The sequence below is a fragment of the Xyrauchen texanus genome, chromosome 20, assembly GCF_025860055.1.
Source record: "Xyrauchen texanus isolate HMW12.3.18 chromosome 20, RBS_HiC_50CHRs, whole genome shotgun sequence".
Classification (NCBI taxonomy): domain Eukaryota; kingdom Metazoa; phylum Chordata; class Actinopteri; order Cypriniformes; family Catostomidae; genus Xyrauchen; species Xyrauchen texanus.
Window position 1 is genome coordinate 24,345,908 of NC_068295.1, and position 13,614 is coordinate 24,359,521.

At 38.9% G+C, this 13,614-nt stretch overlaps 1 protein-coding gene across 5 annotated transcripts in view; it reads right to left on the minus strand.

Annotated features, from left to right (window-relative positions):
- The window catches only part of LOC127660379 (bifunctional heparan sulfate N-deacetylase/N-sulfotransferase 2-like), a 180,831-nt gene that overhangs the window by 17,784 nt on the left and 149,433 nt on the right, over positions 1-13,614 (minus strand). For all 5 annotated transcript variants that reach the window (XM_052150530.1, XM_052150526.1, XM_052150529.1 and 2 more), the window contains 3 exons: positions 9,793-11,403; positions 2,278-2,365; positions 1,992-2,146 (listed from right to left, as the gene is read on the minus strand). In XM_052150530.1, coding sequence (XP_052006490.1) covers positions 1,992-2,146; positions 2,278-2,365; positions 9,793-10,812 — 1,263 coding nt within the window. In that variant the 5' untranslated portion in view covers positions 10,813-11,403. The remainder of the gene's footprint in view (positions 1-1,991; positions 2,147-2,277; positions 2,366-9,792; positions 11,404-13,614) is intronic.

The following is a 13,614-nucleotide window of genomic DNA, read 5'->3' on the forward strand; positions in this document are numbered from 1 at the left end:
CTGCTAATGTACTCCCGAGCCCATACATTGCTAAAATCTTAAACCAATAATCCCATTCTACCATATCAATCGCCTTTTCGGCATCAAGTGAGACGGCAGTGACCAGAGACTGATAATTAGCCAACATTTTTGACAACATTTTTACATCTAGCTGGATCAGGGAAATTGGATGGTAACTTTTACACTCGCTTGTATCTTTGTCCTTTTTAAGAATCAGACTGATCTGTGCTTGTGTCATGGTTGGGGGAAGCTTTCCATTCTTTAATGATTCCGTATAAACTTCTAACAAAAGTGGAGACAATTCTGTAACATAAGATCTAAAAAATTCAGCGGCAAAACCGTCTGGCCCTGGATCCTTGCCTGCTCCTCCAAGGTTATCTCAGAATCAAGAGAATTATTTTGCTCAGTCCTAAATTTCGGGAGTTCTAATGGTTCCACAAATTTTCTAATCTCCTCATCAGTAGACGAAGAAATGGAACTACAAAGATCAAGATAGAACTCTTTAAAGGCATTATTAATATCAATGGCCGAGGTAAAAATGTCACCACCAGCAGATTTCACTTGCTTTATATATCTAGCCAAAAGCTTCCCTGCTTTGTCCCCCAACTCAAAGTATGACTGTCTTGAATTGGTGTTGGTGCCAGAAGGAATGGTTTTAGTATTTCTGTAACTGCTGCTCTCCTCGGAGTCTCTAACCACACCATAGGGACAGAATCTCTAGAATTTACTCAGAATGGTGCCAAAAACAAAAAAAAAAAAAAATCATCAAGTGGGTGGCAGTTCTGTGGATGAAAATGCCTTGTTGAAGAGAGAGTTCAAAAGAGAATGCCAGACTGGTTCAAACTGACAAAGTCTACGGTAACTCAGATAACCGCTCAGTACAACTGTGGTGAGAAGAATATCATCTCGGAATGCTATTCTGAGAAACAGGTTGGTGCTGTTTTGGTGGCACGAGGGGGACCTACACAATATTAGGCAGGTGGTTTTAATATTGTGGCTGATCGGTGTATATGAAATTCCAAATTTTTATTATTATTATTTTTTGCCATTTTATGACTGGATGCAACGATTTCATCCAATCATATTTTGCACCGTATCAGTACTTAAATTATTTTGTTGGAGTAAACAGAGATGATTGCAGATAAGTAGAAAATGTACATGACGGGGCTTCTTTCATGACAGTAAACAATTGATTACTTAATAAAACTATATAAATTTGTGAATTTGACGCTTATCTAGAATCCCAATCATTACCATGTTTTTGTACATGTAGCGAAACAGACAGTTTTACTATACTAAAATATTTTTCAGGACAAATAATTACTTTCCAGGACAATTAGGTATTTTTCTAATTTTCCCATTACTTTTCCATGACTCGAAATTTGCATTGGTTTTCCAGGACATGTGGGAACCCAGTAAATACCTTGATTTCCCCAAAGAGTGTAAACATTGCAACTCTCTGGTGATTTTAACATTGCTTTGTTTGTTTAAAACGTAAACTCTTTAAAAAATTCTTTCATCATTTGTTCATCCTTTCCTTCAATCATAACACACAAAAGGAGATGTTAGACAGAATGTTAGGGACTCTGATGGCCTCAGTCACCATTCACTTTCATTGTAAGAGAAAAATATTCAATGAAATTGACAGGTGAATGAGGCTGCCCATCCCTAACATTCTGTCTAACATCTCCCTTTTGTGTTCGAAGAAAGAAAGTCATTCATACAAGTCTGGAACAACATGAGGGTGTGCAACTGATGACAGAATTTTTATTTTTAAGTGTAGATTTGTATCCTCCTTTCCACTTAAGCTGATATAGCAACATAGGCTGAACCAATGGCAGAAGTTTGTCTGTTTGTTCAGACAATGGAAAGAAATGTTTGAGAGTCTCTCTCTCTGTAAGTAATAATTTCTGCAAAACTGTTTGGTGCTGCTAGATGCACAGATATTTAAAACTTTAAGTTGCATAGTCACAGTGAGAGTCACAACTAACCTGTGCAAACTGCATGTTGAGTCTCATCTGCTCCGCCAACACACTGACATTGTGAAAGAGGTGAGGCTGCATGTGACTCCACATGTGAGGAAACCACCAGAACTCATGCCTGTGCTGCAACAGCATGTCATCACCTTCATCTTCTTCCTCTGTACCTGCACACAGCAACAAACAAAAGACAGGATAATACAGATACCATGCAAGTTTAATAGTAAAACATTAGATGTGGTTCGGATAGGATTAAAGAGACCCTCAAAACAACAAATGAAGAAAAATAATAAAGTACCTGAATGGTAGAACTTCCCAGAGAAGCCAAGATTGAAGGTGAAGTTGGGAACTACTGTCCGTAGTTTGTTCTGTGTGTTGAGCAAAGCCTTGAAAATGAAGAGTCACTTTAATAACTAAAATTAGTGTTTTACCCAAAACAAAAACAAACGAATCATATAATCTGACTTCATTCTGAGCTGTGCTCAAAGGCAAAAACATCAACAATGGTGTTAAAAGAATCACTCCATGACCATAGGCATTCACATAATTATATAATCTAAATAAATTGTTTAAAGTATCCAATAGATGGCAGTGTGCTGCCAATGCAGCCCTACATAAGGAAAAGAACTTGCAGGCCATCAGCCATATCAACAGACTGAGTGGGATGAGAAATATACATTTGCATTCAAATCTCCTCTACCCACAGGCGGGTCAAATGCTCCGAAGGAAGCTGCAGTCTTAACATAAATCTAAACTCATCCTTGCGAAATGAACACATTTCATAACTTAGCATCACCGCACATATCTAGCTAATGATGGCGCTGTGAGGCTTGAAATACAAAATGATCCTGCCATCAAGCCCTTCAAACCTTGAGAGTGATACGGGTGTATAAGCGAATTACAGCGCTGTTCCAGCACAAATCAGGCTGCAGGAGAGATAGTGTCTCTTTGCGCACAAATCTAACACAAAGCCGAGGCGATAGATGTGACGATATCACAAATCAAGTCGTGCTGCTGGGAAGAGAAGGTTGCTGTTTTGCTATGAAGAGATGGCATCTTATGCTGATTTAAGAGTAGCCATGTCCCTGAGTATGTGTATCCAATATATATTCTGCCTTCGAGTGTGTTTGCTCAGCATGTTGGTATTTTCCTGCTGTTTTTATGACAATCTGGGAACACAAAGGGGTGGCCAGGGAAGACAGAGTTTGTGGCAAATTCAATACAGGGTTCCCACACTCTTTTCAAGGTAAAATTTTCCAGGATATTTCCAGGACATTTTATGAGCCCAACTGGTGTAATATTTAAGCAAAAACACAGGAGCAGTCATGCTGTATATTGTGGTTATTAGATTCTCATTTTTTAGAATTATGTATTCAACAGTTACATTTTTTTTTGTTCCTGTCAAAATGATGTCTATTCAAATTAATTTGTTAAAACTTTAATCAAATGACAATATAATTACTTTAAATGTATTTGGTTAACATTGGGTTAATTGTTTTTATAGTAGTAAATATAATAGTAGTATAATCTACACTGGTGGCCAAAGGTTTGGAATAATGTACAGATTTTGATTTTGCCAAGAAATTGGCACGTTTATTCACCAAAGTGGCATTCAGCTGATCACAATGTATTGTCAGAACATTAATAACGTGAAAATGTATTCAAATTGTCTATTAAATAATTATTATTATTTTTCTTAAACTACTTGAAAAATTCTCCACATGCAGCAATGACAGCTTTGCAGATCTTTGGCATTCTAGCTGTCAGTTTGTCCAGATACTCAGGTGACATTTCACCCCACACTTCCTGTAGCACTTGCCATAGATGTGGCTATCTTGTCGAGCACTTCTCACACACCTTACAGTCTAGCTGATCCCACTAAAGCTCAATGGGTTAAGATCCATAACACTCTTTTCCAATAATCTGTTGTCCAATGTCTGTGTTTCTTTGCCAACTTTAACCTTTTGTTTTTGTTTTTCTGTTTCAAAAGTGTCTTTTTCTTTGCAATTCTTCCCATAAGGCCTGCACCCCTGAGTCTTCTCTTTATTACTGTACATGAAACTGGCGTTGAGCTGTTAGAATTCAATGAAGCTGTCAGCTGAGGACATGTGAGGTGTCTATTTCTCAAACTAGAGACTCTGATGTACTTATCCTCTTGTTTAGTTGTACATCTGGCCTTCCACATCTCATTCAGTCCTTGTTAGAACCAGTTGTCCTTTGTCTTTGAAGACTGTAGTGTATGCCTTTGTATGATAATTTTTTTGGGGGGCAATTTCAAGCATTGCATAGCCTTCGTTCCTCAAAACAATGATTGACTGATGAGTTTCTTTTTTCTTTTTACATTTTTGACATAATATTGACCTTGGGGTCACTTGCCTGAAATGTTTCTCATGATCTTAAAAATCTTTTGATTTGAAGGCGTATGCTTAAATGTTTGAAATTAGTTTTGTAGAGAAAAATATAATTGTGCCAACATATTCATTTATTAAAAAAAAGTTTTGGAAATGGATGACTTGGACCGAATAATTAAGAAAAGCAGCCACTAAGTTCCCAGCATATAGATGGTCCAATCAAAGATCCAATCATAGTATTCGGGCCAAATGAAATGATTGGACGGGCCTCTTACAGGCTTGCGACAGCCACAGATAATGAATTTGTTTTTTATTATTATTATTTTTGTATCAGAGCACTTGATTTATTGATTGCTGTCAGGATGCAAAGATAATAACAAAAAATGCTTCTGGTATAAATTGCATACTCTAGCTTTATGTTTACAACTCGGAACAACACTGTTCGACTCCAAACTTCCTTCTCTGTCAGCTCGTATGAATGTAACGCATCATAAGAAAGTGTTTCACCGCTGTTCAAATGCACTTTGAATCACATCATTTATATGTTTAAAGGTTTTGCATCTGAAAAGCACTAAATATTAAACAAATGACAATAAAATGCAAAGAAATCTCTTCAGTAATCAAAATATATTTTGAATGTAACTGTATTGTAATTACCAATTATTTCAATTGTAATGGTAGTGGAATACAGTTACTAATATTTTGTATTTTAAATACGTAATCCCATTACATGCATTCCGTTACTCCTTAACTCTGGAGGATAGATTAATAGAAAAGACAGAAATAGTGCTAGATAGATAGACAGATAGACAGACAGATAGATAGATAGATAGATAGATAGATAGATAGATAGATAGAAAGAAAGAAAGAAAAGTTTAACAATAATAATGGGTTTCTATTTAATACACATAGCTAATAGAAAATAGTCATGTACGCCCCCATTAGGATGTGAGAGTCATAAGTCGAGCCAGGGCACTTGGCAACAACGTTGAGGACCCTGTATTGGGCATCAAAAACTACTTTTGCATTGATCCTGTGGAATAAATTAAGGTTGACGAACAAGTCTTCATCCTGTGTTGGTGCAATGATTGCATGTTACGTCTACTGCATCAACTAAAGTATAGCTCAGCGATGGCCATAAATGGGAAAACATAAGAAATGTAGGAAAACAATTTGGAATGCCCAATTCCCACTACTTATTAGGTCCTCGTGGTGGCGTGGTTACGCACCTCAATCTGGGTGGCGGACGACAAGTCTCAGTTGCCTCCGCTTCCGAGACAGTCAATCCGTGCATCTTATCGAGTGGCTTGCTGTGCATGACACCGCGGAGACTTACAGCATGTGGAGGCTCATGCTACACTCCGTGATCCATGAACAATTTACCACATGCCCTATTGAGAGCGAGAAACCCTAATTGTGACCACAAGGAGGTTATCCCATGTGACTCTACCCTCCCTAGCAACTGGGCCAATTTGGTTGCTTAGGAGACCTGGCAGGAGTCACTCAGCACACCCAGGTTTGAACTTGTGACTCAAGGGGTGAGAGTCAGCATCAATACTGCCCTGTTGACAGCCCTATCGGCCGATACTTATCCGATTATGGATATTTATTTATAAAGTGCCCCTTGCCACACTTATTAGCAGCATACAAGTTATATGCAGGTTATTTGATGCAGTTATACATTAATAACCCACATTGTAAAATTACATTCTTTCTATTTACATATATTGTGAAATGCTAAAATTTATTTGAATTAAGAATAGTTCTGCTGACACTATCACATCATATAAGATCATTTTGACATACTGGAAACCTGAAAACATCATGAGAGCGTCACACATAGCAGAAATACATTATATCCACTACACAATTCAAAACTGCTGCAGTGAGAAATCATTTGTATCTATGATTTGTTCACCATCTTTGGTGTTTTGTTGTAATGCAAATCACAAACTATTACGCAATTGCATGAAGATGCAGTGCCCTTATTGAAAGTTAAACTGTTACTGCTGTTATTAGTGATATTGCAACAAACATATTCATCTGATTTAAATCAGGGTTCTCACAAAATAACGCTGTGATGAGTTACTGAAAGAGACTTCGAGCGAGCAAGTTGGAGTGAGAGATACTGAGAGTGTGCATTATAGCTCAAACTGAAAGTGTGCATTATCTCTCCACACACTTTCTGACTGCCACGACTTTTGTTACATTAAGTACACTCAGATTTTGAATGCATTTTAATTTTTTTGAATGCCTTTTCACATCTGTTTGCAGCAACTTTGTCCTTCCTGTCTATAACTGTACAGAAGATCAGAATTACTACCATAATGACTGTTGAAAACGAGCCCCTTACAACTCAATTACGCCTATTATTTTTTTATACCACCCATCATATTTATCTGAATTACATGTCTGAAAGTGTACATTCACAAACTGACAAGAATTCACTCTCAAGTGGCCGCAATATCATGCTTCGAGGGCTGAGCAAGTGCTGATTCAATAGAGTAGCAATGTACATGTGATTTTGTGCATGTTGCAATTAAAATGATATCAGCCCTGAATCTAAAATTTACTATGTAAAATAAATTATCTAGGATGCCTTAAATAGAACTCCATGTAGAGAAAATAATTCCTAGCATTAAGTAATTCTGGAGTTCCTAAGTAATTCCATTGTCAATATGTCTTTGGAACAAAAGTATATTTTAAATAAAAATAAAGCAAAATACAATTTCATGGCTGGTAAGAGATGGCCAGTAAATCATTCCAATTTACCACCTTTGGAATGTGTGGCATACCATTAATTGAAGACCCTGTCAGTAATATTCATGGTCAACTAAAACATCAAATCAACAACCAACAGTGCCAATTAGAAGCAAGCTAATTACATTCTTTTCAGGAAGAAGAGCTATCTTGGCGTATGTGTGGAGTAAGGACATAATGTATGCATGGGTCTGTGAGTAGGTGGAAATAAACTTTAGCTGCCGAGAAAGCCCATGGAGTAAGAATTTATGAGATTAACCCACCATTAGACACGGTTTGTTTGAGTTTTCTATGCAGCAGCACTGCCTGAGGTGATTACAACCCACTTGTTCAGATTGAGGCCAGCTGGCATGACATACATCGATCAGCTACAACATTAAAACCACCTGCCTAATATTGTGTAGGTCCCCCTCGTGCTGCCAAAACAGCACCAACCTGTATCTCAGAATATTATTCTGAGTTAATATTCTTCTCACCACAATTGTACAGAGCACTTATCTTAGTTATGCCTACACTTTGTCAGTTCGAACCAGTCTGGCCATTCTCTGTTGACCTCTCTCATCAACAAGGCATTTCCATCCGTAGAATTGCCCCTCACTAGATGTTTTTTGTTTTTGGCACCATTCAGAGTCAATTTTAGAGACGGTTGGGTGTGAAAATCCCAGGAGATCAGAAGTTACAGAAAACACTCTGCAGAGCATAAAATCATGCAGATATGGGTCAGAAGCTTAAGTTTATGTTCACATCAACCATTAGAATGGGGACAAAATTTTATCTTAGTGACTTGGACCTTGGCATGATTGTTGGTGCCAGACGGGCTAGTTTTAGTATTTCTGTAACGGCTGATCTCCTGGGATTTTCACACACAACAGTATCTAGAATTTACTCAAAAAAACAAAAAAAAAAATAAATAAATATCCAGTGAGCAGCAGTTCTGTGGATGGAAATGCCTCTTTAAAGAGAGAAAACAACAGAGAATGGCCAGACTGGTTCGAACTGACAAAGTCTATAGTAACTCAGATAACCGCTCTGTAAAATTGTTGTGAGAAGAATAGCCTCAGAATGCTATGCTAAGATGCGGGTTGGCACTGTTTTGGTGGCACAAGGAGGACCCACACAATATTAGGCGGTTTTAATGTTGTGGCTGATCAGTGTATATCGCCAAACAAAGCTGCCAAAAAATCTAAAATAAATAAAAAACAACGTAAACACAGCTCTGTTGGTGGATAATCTGTCTGCTACACATACTGTATATTTTTGCAAAACAGTTATTATGCTATCTGTGGAAAACATGGATGAACTAAAAACTGTGTCTTTGCTCCAAGGTACTGTCCCCAGTAACCATTATGATTAATAATGATTGCAAGAGTAAGACATAGAAAAATCTGATAGTACATGCATTTTTAACAATTATTTCATCAATAATTAATAAACAGCAGTAAATGTATAAGGCCCTGTTTCCACTTGGTATTCGGATACATTTTCAAGATGAATTCATCGTTATTTTATATTAACCTGAGCTTCAGATGTGTGTGCTTGTCATCTGTGTCTCTGCATGTTGATATCAGGCACACCGAAGAAGATCAGTGAAGTTCTTGTGCTTGTGTATGTATTCGCTTTTTAAATTTTTCCTATGGAACGCTTATTTCCTTTTAAAATTTTAAGAATATTCAGAGTTCAATACAAGTTATTCTTTATCAACAGCATCTGTGGCATGCTACTGATTGCCACAGAAATTAGACTCCCTCTCAAATTTGTGGATATGATTTGTAACCTACTGAAATTCAGTTTTCAGTGATGTTTAGTTACAGAGATGACACATCTGTCCATCCACTGTATTGATTTAACTAGTCATTTCAGCACATCAAGTCATATAAAATTCCAATGGACCAATCATAAATAAATGCAACGACACCCCATGCAAATGCAACAAGTGGTGTTAACTTTGTCACATTTAATTGATGGTGGGCTAATTAACTGCCTGATTGATTCAGTAAGCAGACGGACAAGGCAGCTTCTTCTGTTGAAGCGACAACTTCATCTCCTTTTCTGTCCCACCTTCCGCTACTTCCTCAGTGATTTCAATGTTGTCAATTTAAAAGGGACGTAATTGTCCTATTTTTCCTCATTAGAACTGTTAATTGACTTTGACTGGCTTCACAGTGGACAACCTCCAAGTGCTGTCTCTCTTTGCATTAAAACAGTGATAAATAGTGAAGTGAAGTTTATAAGCCTCCAGCTATCAAGGGCTCAGAAAACCAATTCTACTCAATCTGATGAAAGAACTGGGAAAAATTAATTTGTCTCATGTAATCAGCCTTTTCGACAAAGACACTATTACACAGGGGGTTAACAAGCACATTGTCCAAACAAAGCAATTATCCCTTGCTATAACAAGCACATTATTTTGAGTACTTGCTGCTTAGCCTCGCATCTTCATCACACCACAGTGCTCAAAACATCTGTGTACCGTTTTCTCTCAGCCAAACTGTATGCAACCACAATTTGTGTTACTTATTTTGAGAACATACCTTTACAAAACTTTTTGCTCTTTACATGAGGTGTCAATTTCAAAACAGCTGAGATAAAGACTTTGAGAGATCAATGTTCCTCTGTGGTGAATGCTCACAGGTAAACAACATTCTGAGCAGCCAAAGAACTTTCATTTAACAAGGTAGGAAGAGAATTGCAAAGTCACTCACCTTCACATCCAATACCTTCATTCGCGTACCCTCCTTTCCCACAAATATATCATCCACGTCAACCAGCAGATGCCTCTCCAAGGACAGGCAGAGTCTTTTCCCTGTCAGATAGGCAATAGCATCCACAAAAACCAATTTATGAAGCCAAAATGACAGATTATTCCCAAACAGCACTCTTTGAATGCCATCGTGAAGGCCTAGGTCTTGAACTACAGTGGCGTGCAGGGCTCGGTGGGGGCCAAGGTGGGCCAGTGCTTCTGAGGATTTTGTGATGGCCAGGAGCACAGGCTCATAGGTGCTGTGGTTAGACTGAAAGACCGTCCAGTCATCGCCTGGGAGTGGGCCCTGCTCCACCTCATTGGGTTTGGTAATGTACAGTAATGGGGCGGCAGGGTTGATGTGATAGTCCCGCAGGCCTAGGTTAGAATGCAGGAAAAGGGGGAAGCCTTTCAGCTGGGCACTGAGCAGTGAGTTCTCATTGGCTTTGAAGAAACCGATGATGCCTACACCAAATTCGACACAGTATTTATCCAGCAGGTCACGGTTCCAGGCATCCAAGTTGACATACTTAAGAATATTCTCATAAATTACCAAGGCATAGCGGCCAACATCACGCTCCATCAATGTAGGCATGTCACCCTTGCTGGGCGCAATCTCCGTATGGTAACGGAAACGGCTGGACTCCAGGATAGCCACAATCTCTTGGCCAAGCTGAGAGTAGATGCTCTCAACAAAGACCAGCACCACAGATTCTGTTCGTGAGTTATCCACTGCTTTGACTGTCATCTGCCTGCCTGTAAAAGGGGGCAGGAATAGAGGAGCCCGTTGCCCTCCTGCTGCAGCTGCAACAACCCCACCACAGTCACTAAAGGGTAAAGGGGGCGCCTCCTTTATTTTTGGGCTTTTGCTGACAAAGTAGGCCAGGAAAGCCATGGAAAGCAGGCAAAAGACGATGAGCACCAGGATGAGGCGGTGGAGCTCGAGCTGCCTGACACCCCGCACTAACTTCCACAACCCCATGGTCACAGAGCGAAAGTGGGACTGGGGAAGAGAGGTGGGCAGAGGGAAGGACGAGAGTGTGACAGATGCAGCTTTTGCAGCAAGAGGAGGACAGACAGGAAAAGAGAAGAAAAAAGGAAGAGGGTTGAGCAGCAGACAATGGCACAAGCTTTGGGTCAGGAGTAGCCATTTATGCTAAGTCACCATGGCCCCCATAGCCCATGACGTGCGTTGTAGCCCCAGTCCTACAATGAGGGCAGTTGCCTCTTCTACCCCCCACCACACTCAGAGTACACTCTCGCTTAGCTGGCGTCTTGGGATAAGAGGATTGGGTTTCTTGATCACTCTTGACACTCCTCCTCCTCCAACACTCTCCAAAGGATCAGCTGCTACTCTGATGACTTCTTTAGCATTGCTGTGCAATGAGCATTCAAATAAGCATGTGCCTTTTAGTGCAGAGGGATCTTTGAGATCTGATGCTCCACTTGCCCAGTTGACCTCACTAGTGGGTGCTCTGCGGGTGTTCACCACTGGGGCAGGTTGGGGAACAGTGCCCCCTGCAGAGGCCCAGCATGGCTGATACATTGACCATTGCACAGGATAAGTCAGAGCCTGAAAGATAAAAACAAATCGGTCAAAACATTTTACATTAATTACATTTAATTTGAACTATGACAATAAGTAACAGGGCTGCACGATTATGACAAAAATCATAACTGTCGATCATTCCCCTTGATATGGTAATTGTTAATGTTGATTAACAGAAGTTACATTAAATACTTATTTGTTCATCTGCATGCCACATGTTGGCAAAGCAACAAATCAAGCTGGGAACGGTTGAGCTGAATTATTTTATGTAATCATTTGCGGTGTATTTACCATCTACATTGCAAGTAAAGCTGTGCAACAAATAAAAGAAAAATTCAAAATTACCAACAATGCTTTCGCTTTTGTTCTTAAGCTGAAGAATCTGGGTATTACACCGTTTAAAACTGGCACATTATGATTTATTGACTCATAAGCATCTTTGATTTTGCCATTGCTGTTTCAAAGCTTAAAGGGCATGTTTGGGATTGGCTAGAATTCTGAAGTGCTGCAAAAATCATGCTGTAAAAAGAATCCTTTGAGGCAACAGGAGTAGACTTAAATGGAATGCTGTAATCTTTAATTTTCATGACTAGTTAATCGCAGCAGCCATAATCGTAATCTTGATTACTTTTTTTTTTAATAATTGTGGGCTCTAATTGTGTAGCCTTAAAAGAGCAATATGCAACATTTACATCAAGCGTTTAAAATGAGTACTGCAGTCCAAATTCAAAATATTGGAGAGAGTTGTCACCCCCACCCCCACCCCCTCCTTCCCAGACTCGAAGCTCACGCAGGTTGCCAGGTTGAGGACACGTAACAGGAATGAGCAAAATAACAAATGGTAAGAGACTTACACTGTAAGTTGATCAGCTAATGTATACTTTTGCAGTGTTTTTATTGTTTGCAAATTTAAGAGTTTAAAACTCTGTCAATGTTAGCTAGATGTATTGCTGGCTTCCACGGCTGTAGCGCACTGTGTTTGCCCGCTAACTTGTATCAAAATCTGGCAACCCGGAGTGTCAAAATACTATTGGGAAATGGGCAGTGGGCGGGATCACACAGGCAAAAACACAAACAGAAATTCTGGCCCGGAAAAGACATTTCTAAGTAGAATATACCAGCTGTAGCATTTTCTTTCCAGAGAAGCCAGTATTTCAACTTGGCATACTTCCTAAATCTCTGATATCATATGATAATTCTATGCTTTAGTGCAGTAAATATATCACATATTGCTCCTTTAATTAGCAACAATACATAAGGTTACAATAAATGTAAAAATATATGTAGAGCCATAAATATTATTTACATATTAAACCTGCTAAGTAAAAAGGACCTAAAATTGGATGAAAAAATATTTTGCAGCTAAACACAGCTAAAGTAAGTGAAGCAGCATATGCGAATGAGAAATTACTAAATCTACTATCCGACCAATTGCTGCATCATTCTTTATGCTAGCAAGCAGCCATGTGATTTTGCCATTAGTGTGATTGCTGAAGCGGATCACCACATTTCCATGGCCTATCAGTGTTTTCCCCTTATGACTCCTAAAATAGTCCTTAACCTCAGTGAGCCCTTGTCCTCCATTAAGATACCATTAAAAGTAGGGTTAAAAAAAAAGGCCTTACGGATAACTGAAAAGTCTCATCAACCAGTGTGGGCTGTTTGTATTTAAACCTGGACCCACAAAGACCTAAATAGAGCACAGCATGGTGGATGAAGAGTAATTTAAAGGCGCGATTTGGAATATATTCTTGGTAAATTTGAGAATTATTGGATAATCTTAAATTTTCTTAGAAGAAAGCAAGGTAACACACATTTCTCATGTCTCTCCCTCTGCTTCCACCATGAGAGGTTTTGTCAGCTTACAGCCAGCTATCAGTCTATGACATTATCAATGCCAGCCAAGCTGTAACAATAAATAAGGGCTAGCACTTAAAGGATCATATTTTACCACAGGTGAACAAGCATAGTCTGAGCTTTGGTCAAAGGCACCCTGTCTAAGAGATTTGAGAGGGAAATTAAGAAAACGAGAAACGCAAACAGTTTTAAGATTGAAAAGATGCAAAGATTTACACATTCTACACTGATTTGAAAAAAGAAAAAAAGAAAAGAAAAATCCACATAATTCTGAGTAATGGATTTAAAAACAGAGTTGAGAGTAGTACACTTTGAAGGGCAGTGGAAAGAGTTATAATATTTGCCAAAATATGTAATAAACAGCAGAAATCGGCGTCT